The 20,706-nt window shown below is 48.2% G+C and overlaps 7 protein-coding genes across 7 annotated transcripts; 3 read left to right on the top strand and 4 right to left on the bottom strand.

Annotated features, from left to right (window-relative positions):
* Positions 1–280: 280 nt before the first annotated feature.
* On the bottom strand, positions 281–2,485 carry I303_107971 (uracil-DNA glycosylase; the record flags this gene model as incomplete). Its single annotated transcript, XM_065969721.1, has 10 exons — positions 281–454; positions 680–883; positions 1,001–1,070; positions 1,201–1,307; positions 1,385–1,402; positions 1,478–1,494; positions 1,560–1,622; positions 1,686–1,737; positions 1,902–2,122; positions 2,224–2,485. 10 exons carry the CDS (start codon positions 2,483–2,485, stop codon positions 281–283), a joined length of 1,188 nt encoding a protein of 395 aa, XP_065825793.1.
* A 342-nt stretch (positions 2,486–2,827) lies between these two features.
* Positions 2,828–5,201, top strand: I303_107970 (uncharacterized protein; the record flags this gene model as incomplete). Its single annotated transcript, XM_018411223.1, has 12 exons — positions 2,828–2,915; positions 3,012–3,122; positions 3,271–3,530; positions 3,628–3,703; positions 3,773–3,871; positions 3,989–4,143; positions 4,211–4,227; positions 4,289–4,455; positions 4,517–4,572; positions 4,643–4,768; positions 4,839–5,112; positions 5,176–5,201. 12 exons carry the CDS (start codon positions 2,828–2,830, stop codon positions 5,199–5,201), a joined length of 1,455 nt encoding a protein of 484 aa, XP_018259891.1.
* Positions 5,202–5,870: 669 nt separating this feature from the next.
* Positions 5,871–7,394, top strand: I303_107969 (protein SYM1; the record flags this gene model as incomplete). Its single annotated transcript, XM_018411222.1, has 8 exons — positions 5,871–5,945; positions 6,119–6,140; positions 6,227–6,284; positions 6,489–6,640; positions 6,724–6,791; positions 6,909–6,943; positions 7,005–7,032; positions 7,269–7,394. 8 exons carry the CDS (start codon positions 5,871–5,873, stop codon positions 7,392–7,394), a joined length of 564 nt encoding a protein of 187 aa, XP_018259890.1.
* A 525-nt stretch (positions 7,395–7,919) lies between these two features.
* Positions 7,920–11,602, bottom strand: I303_107968 (uncharacterized protein; the record flags this gene model as incomplete). The annotated part of the gene is made up of 3 exons (XM_018411221.1): positions 7,920–10,896; positions 10,963–11,264; positions 11,327–11,602. 3 exons carry the CDS (start codon positions 11,600–11,602, stop codon positions 7,920–7,922), a joined length of 3,555 nt encoding a protein of 1,184 aa, XP_018259889.1.
* A 601-nt stretch (positions 11,603–12,203) lies between these two features.
* On the bottom strand, positions 12,204–13,793 carry I303_107967 (argininosuccinate lyase; the record flags this gene model as incomplete). The annotated part of the gene is made up of 1 exon (XM_018411220.1): positions 12,204–13,793. One exon carries the CDS (start codon positions 13,791–13,793, stop codon positions 12,204–12,206), a length of 1,590 nt encoding a protein of 529 aa, XP_018259888.1.
* A 1,099-nt stretch (positions 13,794–14,892) lies between these two features.
* I303_107966 (uncharacterized protein) lies at positions 14,893–17,724 on the top strand (the record flags this gene model as incomplete). The annotated part of the gene is made up of 17 exons (XM_065969720.1): positions 14,893–15,154; positions 15,218–15,253; positions 15,342–15,385; positions 15,476–15,505; positions 15,649–15,796; positions 15,858–15,923; positions 15,986–16,015; positions 16,093–16,103; positions 16,171–16,188; positions 16,255–16,314; positions 16,390–16,466; positions 16,538–16,722; positions 16,789–16,964; positions 17,024–17,093; positions 17,161–17,333; positions 17,410–17,504; positions 17,586–17,724. The coding sequence occupies 17 exons, from the start codon at positions 14,893–14,895 to the stop codon at positions 17,722–17,724; spliced, it is 1,620 nt and encodes a 539-aa protein (XP_065825792.1).
* Positions 17,725–18,888: 1,164 nt separating this feature from the next.
* I303_107965 (uncharacterized protein) lies at positions 18,889–19,424 on the bottom strand (the record flags this gene model as incomplete). The annotated part of the gene is made up of 2 exons (XM_018411218.1): positions 18,889–18,927; positions 19,020–19,424. The coding sequence occupies 2 exons, from the start codon at positions 19,422–19,424 to the stop codon at positions 18,889–18,891; spliced, it is 444 nt and encodes a 147-aa protein (XP_018259886.1).
* Positions 19,425–20,706: the final 1,282 nt, after the last annotated feature.

Here is a 20,706-nt window from a genome sequence, read left to right as displayed (position 1 = left end):
CGTTTGCTAGTCATCAATATGGACAAAAACATAAGTCTGAGGATGATCATCATTCGTGATGTTGTCTTTGTAAATATATGCAGATGTATACATTATAAGACTATCATACAAAACAAACTCCTTCTTCCTCTAGATAGCATATGGAGAATTGCGACTTGGAGAGAGACCAAATGGCTGAGCAAGCATAAAACAACGATAATTCTTTGGACTGATGTAAGATGTAAGATGCAAGCAGCCCAGCTCCAAAGAAAGCATTACCCGATCACTTGGATCACTTGGATCACTTAGACAATCCATCTTCGCCCGCTCCCAAAGCTTTCCAGTCGATCCCGCCCTCCGGACCGTATTTGACCTGTAACCATTCGTTGGCTTTTTTGAAATGATTATTACCCAGAAACCCTCTGTTAGCAGACAAGGGCGATGGATGAGCGGATTTCAGGATCAGATGTGTTTTCTGTCATTTAGCAAGTCAGCATGTGTATGGAAGTCATCATGAGCGCAGGTCATCTCAATTTCAAAGACAGCAGTTCCGTTCGGGCTATCAATTGAGAGATGATTTGTTTTGATTTTGATTCGGATTGAAAGGGCAACGTGAACAATAGCAGTAAAAGAACATAGAAGGGGAAACCGTAACACAGATGACCAGAGAATTGAGATTAGATAGGTGAGTGGGACGTACATTGTCGACTCCAGCACACATCTTAGCTGCATGAGCACCCCAAGCCATAAATACCACCCCCTTTGCCCCGGGGACTTTCTCGTCTGTTGCTGTTGCGGAAGCTGGGGCTAGAGAAGGCGCGGAGTTAGGTGCGAGACGCGAAGTGACTACTTTTAAGACGGCCGCGGTGAATTGGTCCCATCCTTTGTTTGCGTGAGATCCGGCCTGATCAGAAAGGTCGCATTAGCCAGTCATGCTCTTCTACTGTATCAGAATGGTTTAGATATTGATAAATTGATGGACTGGAGTAGGGACAGCAGAAGAAAGGTTCGCCGGACTCACTTCGTGTGCTCGGACGGTCAACGAGGTATTTAAGAGCAATACACCGTGTTTAGCCCATTCAGTCAGATCGCTAGACGTCATAAATAAAGTATTTACTATTCAGCTATACTTCTCTCGTGCGGAAGGTCAAGATCGCTGAGACTAGAGACTTGAACTTGAGAGCAGCGTGAATTTAAGGCCAGGGGAAGAGTCCGACTCACCCATGTTTGGGAATGACAAATCCTGGTATCTCATCGTGCATTTCTTTATACATATTTCGCAAGGATGGCGGAATCCGGACGCCTTTTCGGACGGAAAATGCGAGGCCCTGTAATACATACGCAATAAGCCCCATCCTTCAGTCAAGATAAGATGGTATGATTACTTGGGAAGGATGATACGTACATGTGCTTGACCATCGTCCTGTTTCATTGGGATGACAGACAGACAATCAGCTCCGGTACTCCTTCGCCCATATTTGATCACCGCTAGACTCACATGATATGGGTCTTGGCCTAAACATGAGTAAATGGCTAATCAGCTACGAGCCAGTCCGGTAAGAGCGGGTGATATAGCTTACCTATGATCACCACTCTAACGTCTTTCAAAGGGCAGAATCGTGACCAAGAATAGATGTCCTCGGCTGGCAAGGGATCGCTGTGTGATTCAGTTGTCAAATCATGCCTTGTAATGTAGCTGAACATACCGGGTGGAAATACTTTTTTCGTCTTCTGTTCATTCGTCACGAACTCTTTCAGCTGCATCATGGGGAGAAGAGCCAGTATGCGTATCAGCGTGTCATGCCATATCGCGACCTGCAACATTAGGAAACAGAAGGTGCAATGACATCTACGGAAGATTAAGGGGTTCATTTTGAGGTGATCGGGTTCAGATCATGCGGAAAAATTAGAACTACACTCACATTGAGGAAATACGATTTGGTCAGTTCATCCTGTAAGGCCAATAACCAATCTTCGCCCATCGTATCGACCTCCAGACTTAACTTGGCGATCCATTCTGGTTTTTCGGCTATTCGCGCTCTGAGCTCCTCGCGAGTCTTTGATCGGATGACAGGTATTTTCGATTTGGCTGGGGACGTTGATGTTATCGCTGTTTTGGTGAAGATATCTGCAATTGCTGATTCTACCGAGCCCGTCAACATCAGCGCAGTTGTTCCTGAGAGTGAAATCCAGGATCGAGTTTCGGTTGGCGGTTGATGTGAGGTGAGATAAGATGCTACTCACTTCCTGCTGGACTATTATCAATCTTCTGTTTCTTAGCAGACGGTTCACCATCTTCCTTCACTCCTGAAGAATCTGCCGTAGAAGCAGAGGCAGCAGCTGCTCCCTCGACTATAGCCCGCTTAGCTGCCTCGCTTAACGTGCTTTTCTTCTGTCGTTCGGGCGTAGTTATACTCGAGGCAGAGGATGCTGCACCATTGGCTGTTGCGGAGGCTACGTTCGTTGGTTTGAAATACGCTGCGATTGATTTAGCTTGAGGGGGCATGTTGTTCGTTCTTCCTGGGGAAATGGTGTTGAGGGAATTGCTACTGAGTATCCTGCGAAGTCATGTATGGATAGTATTAACTGGATCTAACATGATCTTGCAGCTGATTTTGATCGACGCGACTGACATTAATCTACCATATGATTCCGCTCAGTGCAGGAACAGTGCGTCATTTCCACGTGGCTTCGTATTCGATTTAGGCTGTTTATCTGTCACCATTGATAGCCGCAGAGTTGTCTCTTGCCTCGATGTATAGGTACTGCTTTATAACTTCACCAGTCACCTCAAGGTTCATTGGAACTGTCCTATTCGCCCTTGCCCATCGGATCCAGCTTCGCCAAGATGCCCCCCTCGCCCACTTCCAATGCGCCTACGAGCCTCGAAGAGCTCAAAGAGCTATTGAAGGATGATAATAAAGTCAAAGTAGCAGGTATGTCTTCTCCCCGTCTTCATCACGCCTTACATCGAATTGCAACAGGGTAGATGTCCCCATAACTGACTTACCTGATCACTCTTGACCTTCTAGGCGTCGACGTAGATGGCGTGCTCAGAGGAAAGATCATGTCGAAAGACAAGTTCCTCAGCTCGGTCAAAGGCGATGGATTTGGGTTTTGCTCAACGATCTACGGGTGGGATAGTGAGTGTCTTCATTATTTAGCTTTATAGCACTTGAGCTGCAAATCTGCATATCTCATCATTCACAACTGCATCGAATACCACGCTTCCGACTCTCCTTTCCGAGATCGGCGGGTGGATAACAGCTGATCATCCAAGTTGGACTGCAGTTCACGATTTAGCATACACCAAAGAACTCTTAGTTGCGAATTGGTCGAACGGATATCGGGATCTGTGGGCTACGATCGACCTGTCGACTTACCGAAGACTCAAATGGGAGAAAAACATCCCGTTCTTCCTCTGCAGTTTCATCGTTCCGGAGACGAATAAGCCGTTGATAGTTGATCCAAGGAGTCTGTTGCGGACGGTCCTGGATGAAGGCGTAGGCAAAGAATTGGGATTTGAGGCTATGGCAGGAGCAGAGTTCGAGGTGAGTTAATCGTCATTTGGTGCTCAATCTTCGGATCCAAGTGAGACAGTCTGCAATCGATTCAAGTGAAGCTGACGAGTAATGTTCTACGGAATAGTATTTCCAATTCAAAGAGAACGCCCAATCGTTGGCAGATAAGAAATTCCATGATCTCAAACCTCTCACACCGGGCAGTGAGTCAGCTACCACTTCGTCATTGGTTTGAAAATAAAAGTGCAGCTGATCCAACTTGTCTTGAACAGTGCACGGATATTCTTTGTTGAGGCCGACGCTGAATCAGGATTATTTCCATGATTTGTACGATATGGCACTTGACTTTGGCATAGAAGTTGAAGGTCATCGTAAGTCGTCCTGCTGATTTACGAAGTCCTCATAACCCTTTGTCATCCGCATGGTTCAGGTTCAGCTCAACGGGCATGACAAATGGCATGGTAATGGGCTAACACCTTGACTGGTAGACACCGAGACCGGTCCAGGAGTATTTGAAACTGCATTGGCGTATACCGACGCAGCTCGAATGGCGGATAACGCGTGTCTGTTCAAGCTTGTAGCCAAGTCGGTGGGGATGAAATATGATATCATGCCGACTTTCATGGCTAAGCCATGGGGAGATGTACGTGAACTAGCCATCTCGAATGCTTACCTGTTGGCAAAAGCTGATTTTTTTCGTATCGTTATAGCTTCCAGGCTGTTCAGGGTGAGCTCAGCCGCCTGTAGATACCTCATTAGAGTATCGCTCATACGAATTTTCGGTCTAGGCATATACATGTATCTCTACGAGACAAGAATGGGCGAAATATATTTGCCGTGTCGGAGGAAGAGGAGAAATCGGGCGGACGGAAAGATGCGGAATATGATGATGTGAAATACCTGAGTCAGGAGGCTGAGTGGTTCTTAGCTGGTCTGCTGGAAGGTATGCCGGATGGTAAGTCCTTTGCGCAGCTGTCGATGCCAGTGACGATGACAGCTGATTTGGTCTCATGTAGTATTACCGATGTTCTGTCCTACGATAAACTCGTACAAGCGTTTACAGGGCGGTCAGGTAAGCTTTGAGCTGGTCTGGTAGTTGCATCAGGATAGCCGATGCTGACGATGCTGACGCCCATGTATAGGCAATGTGGGCGCCTGATACTGCTTCGTACGGATATGATTCGCGAGCTGCGTCTGTGAGGATATTAAGTGGGCCCGGGGTGAAAGGGTATGCTACGAGGTTTGAAGTCAGAGTTCCCGGTGCAGATGTGTGTGCCAATACGCACAGATCGAATCCAATGGTTCGATCAATGTCGCTGATTACAAGTTCACGTGCAGATGAACCCATATTACGCTCTTTCAGCAATCTTCGCATTGGGTTTCAGGGGTATAAAGAACAAGACGACACTGCCGTATGGCCCGTTGAATTCGCCTGGGGTAACGAGAGATACGGTCAAACATCTACCCACGTCCTTGGAGGGTGCGGTGGACGCTTTCATGGCTAAGGACAGTACAGCGAGGGAGGTCCTGGGGGATTACTTCGTGGATCATTATGGGGGTACGAGGGTGCATGAGTTGGAGGTGTGGAAGAAGGCAGTCACGGACTGGGAGGGTAAGTGATCGGAACAGTGGTAACTTGCTGTTGATGCCTCGACTGATGATCGCGCGTGCACAGTTGCAAGGTATTTCGAATTGGTTTGATGGCCCTCCTCGTCGTGGAAGGCCTATGCCCAATCCTATATCGATGCCAGTACAGCCTGGAGAGGAACTGCATCAACAGAGTCATGTATCAAATGCAGTACATGCATGCATGCATCCATACATACATCAATTGTACAAGAACGTAGCGATGCAGTCCGACCGCCGGCAGGTTTTCGTATTGAGATTCGGATTCGGATGAGAACCTTCCGATCCGCCTTATTTTGTAGGATAGCAGGATGACGTGGTGGAGCTTCGGCTAAACGCTAAAAGCCAAAGCAGAGGAATAAAGTTTTGTGTCTGTCTGGAAGTCTACACTTCTTTATTATTCACTTCTGTACACATTACACATACCTCTCCTATCAAGACCCGCTGGACGAAACGCCTTCATCAACCCAAGGCTGAGTTTACTAGTCGCTCTACAGAGATTCAGGAAGAAGGAAGTGAATTCATTACACGAAACCACCCCGCGGGACCCCTTTCTTTGTCCTTTTGTCATACCGCTCCAACCGCTTTGTTCAACCTTGGATAACTGCAGAGCTCCCTGAACAAATCTCAGACTTCTTTGGTAGACTATCACACACTCAACAGGATAGCAGTAATTCATCTTCTTTCTCCTACACTCGGCCAGACGACCAAATTTGAACAAGTAATAGGGATCGAAAGAGCAAAATGGCCGGATTGTTAGGTGCTTATTCCGCTTTTTTGACGCGAAGACCTCTGGTCGGGGGTATGGCTTCTTCAGCTGTGAGTGCAGTCGGACTATATCAAAACTTCACTCTGGTGAACCGTCATATGGCACTGCATTGGGTGCAAGGCCACGACGTAGAACGTGGACGTAGAAGCGGATGTAGAGGGTCGGATGATTCCAGGTGTCATTCATATTACTCAATTGAAAGGCTAATATGAAGCTCAATTAGGTCCTGTTTGCTACTGGTGATGGTATGTTGCATCTCTGTCAACCGGACACAGTCTCCCAAATGAGATATGTGGGATCCTGGCTGATTCACTCGATTTAATCGATCTAGTCGTCGCTCAGCAATTGATAGAGAAGAAAGGCTCCAAGCATGATTTCGTTCGAACTGCGTGAGTTCCTGTTATCTACCTTATCAGGTGATTGTATCCATTAGCTTATATCCATGCCGATCCTGTAACCCTTTACTTCTCTATCGCCCTCGGCTCACCGTTCTTCGCTTGTCCCAATATTCAACTCGCCGTAAACTCGTCCATTCCTCGCCTGCATGATCCACATCCTTACCTCGGTGTGCTCGCTTTGCTTCACGCTCACAGCCGGATCGTCGTTTGGGGAGGAGGTATTTTCGCTCCAGCAGTCACCGTATGGTTCAGGACCTTGGAGAGATTACCCATCAGATCTAAATGGCCTGCTACGTTCGCCAGAGTCGGATTAGATCAATTCGTCTTTGCGCCTTTCGTCTTGACCGGTGAGTAATCCAGTCTTGCCTGTTCATACCAATCTCCTGGAGGGCTAAACAGAAGCAATTGATCTGATTCGGTGCACTCGTAGGCTTTTTCCACGCAATGACCTTGATGGAAGGTAAGACCCTTGCTGATGCCCGAGCGAAATGGCAAGAGGTGAGTGATAAACATCATTTCTAGATTCTTCCCACCGTCCAACCTCAGTCTTCTCGGTGTACAAGGAATTACGAGCTATATGGCATCCGCTGAGATGTTGACGTGTTCACGGTTTAGGCTTTCGCCCCTACTTTGAAGGCGAATTGGATGTTGTGAGTTCAAAGACTTACACAAGTACAAAGAAGCATTTAAACTCATTGCATTAACATCCAGGTTCATCCCTTTCCAAACCCTCAATATGGTGAGTAGAACCCCTTATGAAGTTTCCATCCTGCCTTCAGGAGTGGACCCGCCTTGCTGCTGAGCTGAGCTGACATCGGTACCTGATGTTTGATCCGTCTTGTTGTTCGGTAGGGTGTAAGTCTTCCTTTATCCTCTGTACTGTCCTTTCAACACTGCACTTCCAGGAGCCGACCATTTGGCATTCATGCATGCTGACTAAGCTGACATACCATATGTTCGGCTCTTCACACACAGTTCATCCCCCTTCAATACCGATTATTAGCTATCAACGCAGTCAACATCCCATGGAACGCTTTCTTGTCTTTGCAAAATGCTAAACCGAAGCAAGTCGAGAAGGCCGAGAAGGACCTGGAGGCCTAACTTGATACGACTAAGTTCAATCCAACTCGACGCGATGTGATGGTCGGGCAGGCGACAAGTTCGTTAGGTGAAAGAATGAATGAGCGATAATCAAAGGTTGTTCAATCGTTGCCCAGGACAGGATAGATAGTACAAATGCGCAGATCGATAGAAATGTATATAGATGTAGATCCTACAAATAAACCCATGTAGATGATTGCTAATTACCAGATTAACGTGCTCTGGACGATGACTCCCACTTCTTCATACCTTCGTACCTTCGTCGATGCAGACAGACAACACAAAGCTCTGGGAAGACAAATTGACAATCTAGTTGCATTGGGCGCACATCGAAACAGGTAACCCAAGACAAAAGCAGGAACAAGGTCTGGATAAATGTCGAATCCAACCACCTTTCACAAAACACCAAATACGTACCCAACATTAAATTCTATGAGTGGACATATAAGCTATAAGCTATAAAAGCTATATATAAGAGCATAACACAACGGTGAATAATAAACAGAAAAAGAAGTATAAACAGCACTATGTCGTCTTCCGATTGATGCCCATACCCATCAATTTCTCTTCCAGCTCATCCAACTGTCTATCCGTCGCAGACCTGATATCTTCCTCCGATAACCTCGTTATCCCTGATTCACTACCCACTCTCTGTCTTCTCGTCGTCTGTTGTCCACCTCCAATTCCACCAGAAGCCGAAGCCGAAGCCATGATCCGATCGGAATCATCCGTATTTCTTCCCCCAAGGGAAGACGGCGCAGTGCGTTGTCCTTTGATCGCTCTACCCGAACTTGGATTCGCACTTGTGTTTGTGCCTGTACTGCCCAGTGGTAATCCAGGATACCCGGATATTCCTTGTCCGCTATTCAGGTTGATGTTCAATTGTGAAGGCTGTTGAGGATTAGCCGAAGTTGAGATCGATACGCCGGAAACGCCTGATGATCGTCTAGCGGAATAAGGCGATCTGAATCCGCTTCCTTGTTGCCCACACTCAGGATCTTCCACTAATCTACCACTAGAGGGCGACGCACTAGCTGATGACGATTCTCTGATTCCTAAGCCGACTCCTGAGCTTTTCCCGAGCTGGGTCACGTCTCGAACGGGACTGTGCGATGGTGAATGAGAATGAGAAGGTCTGCTAGCCGAATCTCCAAATCCACCTCTGAGCAATACAGGTCCTCTTCTTGATCTCGTAGATTCGTTATGCATCGTTCCACCTGTTGTTTGAGGCGACGAATTGCCGGCGGTACCCGTCGATCTGTTGGGTAATGGTTCTTCATCCGTTACAATCACTTCTCGCGTTCCTCTTCCAGGTAGACTCCTAGCCGCGCCAGGCCCTGTCAGCCCGCTAGCTTGAGCAGATGCAGATGCAGAGGCAGAGGCAGAAGACTGAGGTCGGTGTTTGCTTAGCTCGTCGGCGGATTTCAGGCTCGTCATTGGCTTTGCCGTCGGCGATCTCGCTTTATATGCTAAGCCATTCGAATTCGGAGAAGCGGACGAAGATCCTGGACCTAATGGTGATTTCTCGCCGGAGGTTTGTCTTCGATACATCGGTCTATGGTTACCTCCTTGATCACACTCGGTCATAGTAGAGGGAATTGCTCGTCGAGTGGCTGAGCTGGGCCTTGAAGCGCTAAGCAATCCAATAGAGGATGGATGAGATCCTGAAGATGCTCTTGCAGGCGACGAGACACCAGAGTCTACCGCCGAGCCGGATGTGACGCCAGTCGAGAATGTCGGAGGGGCGTTGACCGAGAACGAACCGGCCATACGTTTGAGCTCTTCGTCTATTTGCTGCTTGGTCAGAGGCACTCTGCCGCCATACGCGGGCCCGCCGCCCGTACCCGGAGATCCGGAAGAGGTCAACAGTGGGGATGGCGTGAGGGGTATGGATGGCGCTGATAGTGAGGAAGAGGTCGAAGGTAAGTGAGAACGAGATGCTTGGATCGCCTGAGCAGCTAAAGAGGGAGGTTGAGGTAGTGCATCAAGGGTCTTGAGGAAGGCTTGTATATCATCCTCGTCCGGAGGCGGTAATCTCGAACTGGCACTGACGCTTGCAGCAGGGCCTTCCAAGCTATGTCGCAATCCGCTTTCCCTCGTACTGGTCCGCCTTAAAAGTCCTTGTCCAGGTGAGTTACCTTCTCCAACGCTACTGCCTTGAGATCCGACAGCAGTATTTGTCGCGCCGCCGGAGCCGCTGATGGCCCGTCCAGACCGTTGGGACAATGATGAGGAATATCGCTTGATTATGCCCGGAGGACCCGTGTATGACGACAAAGAAGATTCGCGCTCGAGTGATTCGGGAATAAAAGGTGACGATGCGCTGGGAGTCATATAGTATGGCCTGCCGGAGATACTTCTGGGGACGGGTTGTTTGGTGAAGCTTAGGGAAGATGGTGAGATAGGAGACTGTCCTGGTGGGGGTGAAGAGGCAGGGATCTGTACGCCTACACCTGACATCGCGCCTGTGACTGGCGGGGATGCAGAGCCGGCATACATGTTCGCTAATTGTGCATGAGTGAATGATCTTCCAGATTGCGACAGGAAAGAGCTTGTTCTACCTATCGATGCAGGGCGGGACCCACCCATGACGGGGCGGGCGGAGGTCGAGGTGGGGATAGGGGATCCGACGTAAGCTTGAGGTGGAGTTGAGCGTAGCAGAGATGTGGAGGGTGACGCGGAAGCGAAAGGTTGAATCGAATGACCTGATAGACGTCGAGCAGCCACAATGGCAGCGGGTGTAGCCATACTTGGAGAAGGAGGTTCATGGGAAGTATCCCTTTGACTTGCAATTGATCCTCCAGCAAATGGTAGACCCTCCGCCAAGGCGCCCCATTGGCCCGGCACGGGTCGTTTGTCCTGACTTGAGGGCACTCTGCTTCCCGCCGGTCGAGTCGAGCTAGAATATGATCCAGCAGGTAATGCTGCTTGGCGTGAAGGTATAGGAGATGTGTTGGACTGTATCGGAGTTGGCATAGATGACTTTCGGCTGGTCTCGGGCCTGACAGTGGGCGATTCTTCCTGTGTATTGCGACGAGATACGGTCGGCGTGAACCAATCCTCATCCATGTCAACGAACTTCTCGCTTAGAACAGCCTCCATGTCTTCTACGCTGAAGTCCACCTCAGGTCGGAAGTCCGCACTGAGTGTATATTCGTTTCCGAAAAGCTCAAGTTTGGGAAAGTCGTATCGCTCGATCTCTTCAGGTAGAGCGGAGTCATTGACGACTAGCTCGTCTAAGCCCGTGCTTAATCCCACAAGCCCCCTTTCCATCACTTCCCACGCCTCTTCGAGACCTTCTGGGGAGTTCTGATATCCTTCTGCGCCCCATAGTTTCAAACCCATACGAAGACCATTATTTGACCGCCGTAGACGGCGAAAGAGACGATATGCAGGAAGCAATCGGATGAGAGAGAACAGAGCGCGGAAATGGATGATCCCTATACGATATGCTGTATGGGGTGCAAGCTGAGAAGTGGAAGGTGCATCGGGAGGAGGAGTTCTGCGAGCAGTGTCATAGCTGCATCAGCTCAATTGGTCCGGTAGTACTTGAACTTTGGGTACTCACTGGGCAGAGAACGTCCATCTTTCAAGAATTATACCCGATCTGGTTTCCCTTTCTTTGCCCTTTCCTTTTCCTGCCAAACCCACATCTATGGGTATTTTCGCACCGCCTTTATTCCATAGCAAGGCTTGACCGTTGGGAATATCGCTTGTGTCGAGTATGAAAGCGATGAGCAGTGGTGGTATGGTGCATGATTCTGGTGAAGGTGTCGAGCCTACTTCCGTATATGGCTGATAAGATGAGATAGATCGGTAGATCCCAAGATCGGATTTATGTATAGCCAGTTCCGGGAGTATCAAGTTGAACTGATCAGGGAGTCAGTAGGATGACCTTTACTGGACGGAATAGATAAGCAGAGGTAACTTACCCATTTATCATATTTCTTCTCGCCCGCTTGTTTCCCCGCATAATGAGTCAACCTTCCGTCTACAAGAACACCGACTGTCTTAAGGTAAAATCGGTATAAGACCTGATCGGTCCTGCTGACTTGCCCTGTACCGATCTGGGATAGGGAAGCAGAAGATGAGGCGAGGTTTCTCTCTCCGCTCTGCTGCGCGGCTGATACGCTCGGCTTAGGTGATCTCGAGGAGGAAGAAGCGGTATGCTGCAGATACGGCTTGAGCGGTGACGGCGAATATGACATGATGGACGAGGAGCTGCTTTACACGTTAACGGAAGCATGTATCACCATGTTGAGGTGTCTCTGATCAGATTACCGCTCAAGTAGAGGAGGAATAGAAGATCGATTTGTCGGTGCCAGGTGGGATGACACTGGTGTAATGATCGTCGCTTTGATGGGGATGAGATCCGGAGCCGATGTGTATCTAAACCGGAGGCATTAATCGGATTTCAGATGGGTGATAAGCTTTGTCGAAATATCGCAACCACAGGTAACGTGTATGAGTCGCTAGACCTTGCCAGCCGAGGAATATTGCGAGCTGTATATGAGGATCTATCAGCATGTAAAGAAGGAAAGGTGGTCGTGAGATTGGGATAGATAGATAGCTTGATAGCGTGATGGATGATGGATGATGCGGATGTGCTAGTGTACGAGTCTCCCGGTTTAAGCTTAAGCGGTCATTACCGCAACTGGACTCGGCACGGGCAGCTGAGTAACGAGTACGTGTCCATTGACAAGACAGCTGACTGACTATACTATGCTTCGACGCATGCTTTGAATGCATTAAATGGTCAGAGGACGTATGATGCATGTCGTATATCTACAAGAAGTGACAGTGGAGAGATCAGGCCATGATCGCGTCTATCGCATTCTGTAGCTTGACTTCCGCTCTATCAATCTGATCCTTCTTATTCTTCAACCAATTATAATCCTCCTCAAAGGCCTTACTGCTCAACTTGAGCAACCTAGAGACTTCCGTAGGGCTTACACTCCCGGCACTTACTCTAGTCCTCACGAATTCCTCAGGGTCAAGTGACGCCTGAAGATCCGAGTTAGACATATTGACCTGATACCCTAGTGTTTCTTGCCCTGCTCGTTGCAGAATTTGCTGAGTGACCTTAGATCGAGGAATCTCTTCCAACTCGCAAATCCTTACTAATCTAGCTACGACATGATGAGCCTGTCTGAAAGACAGATTATTGTTTCTGACCAAAATATCCGCCAGATTGCTCGATGTACACCAGCTGGTCTTCAATAAAGCTTTCATCCTGTCCGCCTTCACCTCCAGGGTATCGACAATACCACTCATGAGCTTCAACATATTTGCGGTAGTCACGAATGCCGAGTCGAGAAGTGGGACTGATCGAATACCCTGATCGCCTGTTCCTTCGCCTCTAAACGTGGCTAAGGCTGTCGATCCCCAATTAACAGCTGCTCCCGCGTTCGCCTTGATAGCTTCCAATGTCACCGGGTTCTTCTTCTGCGGGAAGATGCTGGAAGTACTACAGAAAGAATCGTCCATTTCCACCAGTCCAAACTCGACACTTGAAAACAAGTGTAAATCCGTAGCCAGATCATTGAGCGTTCCCATCACCATCGAGAGGGAGAAAGCGATCTCAGCAGCGTAGAAAGCTTCTCTGGATAATTTCGAATGATTGATCGTCGAGTCGAAGCCCAATAATTCCGTCGTTCGTTCCCTGTTGATAGGCCAAGAAGTACCGCATAGACCAACACCGCCTAATGGGTTTCGATTGGCCCGTTTAAAAGCATCTTGACATCTGTCGAAATCGTCGTGGAGTTTGTCGACGTAAGAAAGGAGATAATGGCCGAAACTCCCAGGCTGGGAATGTTGCAAATGCGTGTACGTAGGTGTGATCGTATCGACATGGTCCGATGCGACTCTGATCAGGACTTTCTGTAGCTCAAGGATTTCAGCGAGGACGTCCAAGAGGTGGTCACGCTTGTATAGTCTTCGCGCGGTCGCTCCTTGATCGATCCTGGATCTCGCGGTGTGGAGCATACCAGCTACGTCTTCTCCCAATCTGTCCGCTAGGACAGCTTCGATCTGAAGAAGCAAAGTACCGTTGGCCATGTCAATGGGGACGTGATCGCCGCCTTGGGAACGGATGTCAAGTAGAACAGGGAAAAGCTGTTGAGAGATGGACTTAGGGATGATGCCTTGTTCCGTGATCATGACCAAGTGAGCCAGGTCAATCTGAAGGAAACTGTCGAATTGACGTTTCTCTCTTTCAACTGTAGGAAGGTTCTCGTACAGCTGAAGAAGCATGCTAGGGGGTTTGGCGAGTCGGGCTTCGGTGAAAGCCACGCCATTTGCGTGCACTTTGGCGGAATGGCCGTTCGCGTGGCCATTCGTCTTCGAGTGCCCATTGGGCAGGTTAGCGCGACCGTTGGTGACTGGTGTGGCGATGGGCATGGCTATAGAAGCTCGGCAAGGTGTATGGCTGTGGTTTTAGGTCAGTGTGGCCCTACGCGAGATAGCTGATAGCGAAGGAGGCGCTTACCAAGTCGAAGTAGGTGTCTGGTGAGTATTACTCGGAATTGTTCTCAAGTGATATTCTATGAGAGAATTGGCAGTACGTCCGTTGTGGGAGTAGGTCTAGCTGTGTATGATAGACTTTTGAGTCCTCAGAAAGCTGATACTTGATGGGCATAGGCAGCTACCATGAGCTTATCGCTCTACACCTTAAATCCCATATCATCCGTCCAGCTGGCCGGCGCACTCCCGACGAGAGTTCATCCTCTTTCCGCCTCTGCATCTCTGCGTCCGCCATGTGGAAGACCCTCCTACACCCAAACAGTGAGCTGCTCAACATTCAAGTCGGACGCCCATACGATCAAGTGGAAGCAATGCAACAACTCGAACGGAAATCTAGCCGCCTGACAACGCTATATGACTATCGAGCGTCCGTTCAGGGAAATGGGAAATGCGATTCTGCAGTAATTTCATCGGCTTCTAAACGGTCCTCGTAGAGACCAAGTCAAGTGAAATCAGATCACCTGACTTCAAGCATGAAACCTGAGAATCGGTTCCTGCTTGCTTTGGGGGTAGATCCCATGACCCCAACCCCTAACCCCCGCGCAAAATGAGAGGGCGCGATTTAAGAGCATTTAGCCGATTCTAGATTACTTAGTCGTAATTTGGAATTTTCCCCTGTCAGTAAGTCAGGATATCGTAATTTGAGTTATCATTTCCTCATTCCAGTCGTCCGGTATAACTAATTTGATTAGCAGACTTCGGAGCAGGTCCACTGATGCGGGTGATTCTCCGAAAATTAGATGTCCAGATGTTGCTTGTAGATAAGGGAGTTTCCGATACGCCGGTCGACTTCTGACCTATAAACGTCCGTGAAAACCTCGAAATGGGACGTCTTTATCCCTCAAGCTACTGGTGACATTCCCCAAGTATCACCAAAAGTAACACGCCGGATTACAACAACAGTCGATCAGGATCAAGAAGAAGCCCTGGATATCGATTTCGAACGACTTGAGCGATACTTGTTTGCTCCCTCACGATGGCTCTCAATCGGACTCAGACGAAGGATGAGATCCATCCCTACACTACCGATGTCGAGATTGATAATGCGATCAACAACTCTTCGAGAGACTCTAAGACCGCTGCTGAGCTCAAGAGCGAAGGCAAAGTGATCGATCCTATCAGTGGAGCAACGATCCAGACGAAGACCAAAGAGGAACGACTGTTCATCGCGAGACTCGATTTGATCTTACTCGTCTATTGTTGCGTTTCGCAAATCGTCAAAGGTCTTGATCAACAAAGTAAGTCTTGCTCTCATGCATAGAGTGTGGCTTGATTGTTCATTCGGTGTGCGTCGTGTTCAGACATCGCCGCTGCCTATGTGTCGGGTATGAAAGAAGGTGAGTCAACATTTTTTTTTGGGAGAAGGGTGTCTCTACTTTCCATCGATCGTAGCTAAAAAACAACACTACTAAATCGATTCTTTAGACCTTCATATCACCGGAGACGCTTATAACTACTTTACCACATTCGTAAGCTTATGTCCCTCTCTATGATAGCTGGATCATGCGCAAAGTAGGGCGGCAACGTGCGATGGCTGATATCGAAGAATGTTTGTACAGTTCAATATCGGATACGCTGTTTTCGTCATTGTGAGTGGACCCAACATCAATTTCAATCCAACGCAATTATTTCATCTCGGCGAAAAATATTGTCTGCGAAATGCGAACAATCGGACATAGAAAGCAGGGCTCGTTTTGCACCGATGGCTGACGATGTTGAGGTGTTGTTCCAGCCATCGCAAATTATGTTGACCTGGATGAGACCGTCAATCTGGCTACCCTGCCTTGAGCTGGGTTGGGGTGTCCTCACTTTCATCTTCTTCACGGCGAAGAATGTCAAGGAAATCTACGCTCTAAGAGCTTTCGTTGGAGCTATGGAAGGTGAACTACCAGAGCGGACCCTTTCAGCCGAGGATACAATACTGACATCTTCCCTTCTTAGCTTCCGCCTATCCGGGAGCGATCACAATACTCTCTGCCTGGTATTCCCCCAGAGAATTAGCTTTACGTGCGTTCAACTGTTCGTTTGCACCTTGCGTATGATCGATATATTGATGCTAAGTCTTGTAGGAATCGGATTTTACCATAGTTCTCAGTGGAGTAAGTCAAGAGACCTTTAAATGTTGTGAAGACTTGAGAGGAGTGGGAAAATTGCTGACCAGTATCACTCGTTACAGTGGGTAGTATGGTAAGCCGCTTGGCCGATACACCAGTAGGCAAAGCTTTAGATGTATTAACAATCAGATCGTTGATAGCTCGCAGGTGGTTTACAGGTGAGTCCGAATTGTATTGCTGGGTGATGTAACTTTACTTACTGAGTTTCTGCTGTTCATATCCAGGCCGCGATCTACCAGGGTATGGACGGTGTGCGAGGCATTCCCGGTTGGCGATGGATGTTCGTGAGTTTATCATTCCTGTTGAGGTCATCATGAGTGTTTGAAAGGCGTCATTTATCTTCTTACTTCTTCATATAGGTCATTGACGGCATCATCACTGTCGTCGTGGCTGGATTTGGCTTCTTCCTCATTCCGGATTTCCCCTCGAAGCCCAAGTGAGTTCTCCCCTGATCACATATCATCGGAACATTTGACAGCACATAGAGTCTAAACTTTTGTTCCATAGTCCATGGTCATTCTGGCTGAAGCCGAAACACCACAAAATGGCTCAGGAGCGAAGCGCCAGATTCCGAAGAGCTGATAACAAAAAGTTTAATCGATACGCTATTCTGCGTGCTGTCAAGCAACCGCAATTTTACCAATTCCCCATCCTGTACATGACAGCTCAACTCGCGCAACAGGGTTACCTCTGTGAGTCACTCGATCGCCCGACGCATTCGACGTTTGCTGATCCAGGATTCGCTTGATACTGGCTAGACTTTAACCTGTTCTTGAAATCGCTCAAAAATCCCGATGGAACGCCCGTTTGGTCCGTCGCCGAAGTGAACGCTTTGCCCATGGCTGGATATGCTATCTCGATCGTGATGGTTTGGGGCTGGGGTTGGGCTTCAGACTTCTTTCAGAATCGATGGGCCATCATTCTCGCTCAAGCTGTAAGTATCGTGCATCTTCCGCAGATAGCAGACGCCAGACTAACAGCTTCGATCCTCAGGTTCTCGGTTTGATTCCAGGAATAATAATGAGTGTCTGGAATGTTCCGATCGGAGCCAAATATTTCTCTTGTAGGTCCATCTTTCAATGTTCTGCGCTGAAACGTCAATAGCTAACGAGTGGGTTCTCCGCTCACAGACTTCCTGAGTTTCTCCTTCATCGCTACGTCGCCCCCACTCTTCGCTTGGTTGAGTGATATGACACCTCACGACTCTGAAATGCGAGCATTCGTCATCGGTTGCTGCACGGCTACATGGTATGCCGTGAACTCCTGGGCAAACGTCTTGATATGGCCAGCTAAGGAAGCTCCCGTGAGTGTCCTATTCATCGATCAATGGCATCATGTTTCGTGTATATCATTCATGGCTGATTGAGGAGTCTACATAGCACTGGCGAGTCGGGTGGAAGTTGACCGTCGGAATGTGGTTATCCGTAATGTTCGAACTCTGGTTGATCTGGTTGGTGGACATGAAATATGTCAGGTAAGTGTGATTCCACGACGTAGCTTCCACATCATTACAAATACAGGTATATATCCCATGCTTATTCACAACCTACTGTAGACCACGAAATCAAAAGATCGGTCAGGAGCAATATGAACAAGAAGTCCAGTATGTTCAAGGTACACACGATGAGCCGCCAGTGGACAACAAGCAAGCTGTAGAGGATGTAGCTATCGTCCCGGTCAATAGCAGGCGATGATTCTTGTATACCTTACATTTGGAAAGAAGAGAGTAGTCAGGTAGAGTAAAGGGAGAAGAAGGAGGAGAATCCGGATTCATCTCTCGCAAGTAGCTGGAATTCGATGGTGGAAGGGAGGTGTGAATTCATCTCTTGGGCGATAATAATGGGCTGGAGAAACACGTTGTGTAACTCGTCTCAGGCGGACTGGAAAGATTGGATCTATTGGAACTAGGTATATAAACATGGGTTGTTTGCTATGTAATTGTTGAATGCAGTCAGATGGACCCCAACTTCTCTCATACGATAGTGCAACAGGATCGTAGACCGATGGGCATTTCTCAAGAGTACGTAGCGGGATAAGACGTATCATCAACGATCTGTCCACTTTATCATATTTGCGCTGATTGAAGTAGCCAGAACCAAACGCGGCTAAAGCGACAAACTTCGCTGAGCTACAAAGTATCCTTTGTCGACGTACTCTTGTCCGCTTTCAGGCTATCCTTTGTCGTGCATTCACCACATATCTTGGGCTTTCCTATACTCCATGATGACTTTCGTGCGTGCGACTCTGCAGTGCTGAGATACAGGCTTGGCACTTTGGGTATGAGTGTGACCTAAAAGCCGTATACTGTAGTACAGGGGTGGTCATGAGAGAAGGAAAAGACTTGTGTGTACACCGTCGTCATTCATACAGTGGCATGACAACGGAGCTGACTGGATTGGAATGATCATTCTGCTCAAAATTATTTGCAGAGCTGTACAGTACCAGTAAAAGAAAATGCACTCGTCAAGGCAGATTACCGGTACTTCGTTTCCGATACCACTCGAGGAGTCTATCCTTATCCCGCGAAGCCTTGTCACGTTCGACATCTTGCCTATCCCTTTGGCTCAACTCATTTTTCAGGCTATCTATTTCCGTCCGCAATTTCGCGTTCTGAGTTTTCAGCGCCTCATTCTCGATTATCAACATACGATCACTCGATTCTGTGTAAGCTACTTCCGCTTCCGTTTGCATACGTCTATGTCCTTCCTTCTTGCGCCTTCTGCTTCTTGCGACTGTCACTCAATTTTGGAACAGGTGACACCCATTAGCTCAGGCTGAGCGTGATCTCCGCTCAAGAGTCTGTACTGCTGGAAAATTTCGGAGGTTTGTAAATTATACAAACTGTACTCACTAGTTTTTCAAGATTCTGCGGTACTCTTCTCCGCGGGATCACAGCGCTGTAATGATCGAGCGTCAACTTGTCAACGTATTCACAGTAAACCTCAACCTTCGCTGGCTCATGCATGATCATGTACAGTAACAAACTCACTTCGCCCGTCCATTTTAATTTTCGCCCAGAAAATGCTGATTCCGCCACGGTCGATTGGGCGTCACGCCCAGCAGCTCCAGCTTCATCGCCGATGGTCATTGCAGCACGAAAGCCTTTCTGAACATCGCTGAAATACTTTGCATCCGAACCCCGGCGGTTCGCCGTAGCTGTGGCGGTGCGGATTGTTGCGTTTGTTCGGGAACTAGCAGTGGCAGTCGGGCTGGGGAGTAGTGACATTTGAGTTCGAGGCTTTGATTGCCAATAAGCGAAAGTGAAAGAAGGGCCGGAAGACGTTACGCTTCCAGTGAAGTCAGCCGTTGAGTCGTCATCGGGATAAGTTTGAGAAGTTGGAGGTATAGCTAGGCTATGTGTGGAATCGTTTGATGTTTGTTGCCACTCTGCCATATTCAGCTGTCTCCTTCAATTGTGCAGTACGTGCTTTGAAGAGTAGCTGGAGGTGGGAAGAACTTTTATCTGGTACAGCTACGAGTCTTGCTTCCACTGTTCAAACTTAGTAGACATACGAATACTCACTATGACCCTTGAGTCATCTCTCATGTGAGAAGCACTGTAGAAGGAATGGCAATGCAGTCCCCTCCTCCTTTATGTCAAACAGAATGCTGCCTAGAACGATGACGTGATGAGCTGCAGGAAAAGAATGTCCCGCCCTTCTTTTCTCCTTTCTGTATCTTCAAGCTGGTCGTGAGTCTACCCTTTGTCGTATCGCGAGACCAGCAATCAAGTCATCATGTATGGTATTGGCTTAAGACCTCCGTTCATCTGCGCATTTCGTCTACTGTACTGTATTCGAGTGCGTCCAACACTGAACGCCGTATACTGTGATGTGGGGCAACATCTGCATGTCATTCTCTCGTCAAATCAAGCACTACATACATACTGTACATGCACTAAACGTTCGAAGACGGAAAATCAGGTAGAGTCCTTCTCATTCCTCTCATACTGTATTCCATGAGCACGCAATGACGCTTCTAGAGATCCGATATAGCCATCTTTAGTCTTCAATAGATCTCGTAGACTCGCATTATCGCTTCTCAATCTGGTATTTTCATCCATGAGATAATCTCGTTCTCTCCTGATTTGGACTTGCCGCTTCCGAAAGTCCCTTCCAGCTTTTCGGTCTTTCCTCGTGCACGCAATGAGCTTCATCAGCAATTCTGTGAGCTATTATCAATTCGGAACTCGGAAGGGAGTAGAATGACAGTATACAGTATACTGTATAAAGTACGGTACATGTGACTCATTTCGCACACACAGCGAGGCCCAAAAGAAAAGTCCTCCAGTCGATGGGGGACTGTCGCCTGAACAATAATTACAGTATCAAGTTACTCACTCGCTTGTCTGCGTACCTCGGAGACTGTTGATCCGGCCTGTGTAGCCCGCGTAGCGGTATTTGCGGCGTCCTAGTGAGTCTTACAGTTGGTCATCTGTGTGCCGTGAACTTTACGAGAAAGATAAGTCGAGGAGAAGGATTTTGAGACTCACCAGATTTGATCTTGACCTTGATCTTGATTTTGACCTTGAGCTGGAGCTGGAGCTTAGGTATGTGATCGTACTTTGACTCTGTTTTTGAGCTTGAGGTGGAGCTTGACCTAGCTGCGTCTGAACGTGTTTTCGCGCGACGGCCAGAGATGGGTCTGAGCGGTCGATCGGGATAAAATTAATCGCC

This window comes from Kwoniella dejecticola, chromosome 10, assembly GCF_000512565.2.
Source record: "Kwoniella dejecticola CBS 10117 chromosome 10, complete sequence".
Classification (NCBI taxonomy): Eukaryota; Fungi; Basidiomycota; class Tremellomycetes; order Tremellales; family Cryptococcaceae; genus Kwoniella; species Kwoniella dejecticola.
The sequence above is the reverse complement of the archived record's forward strand: the minus strand, read 5'-3'. Positions and strand labels throughout refer to the sequence as shown.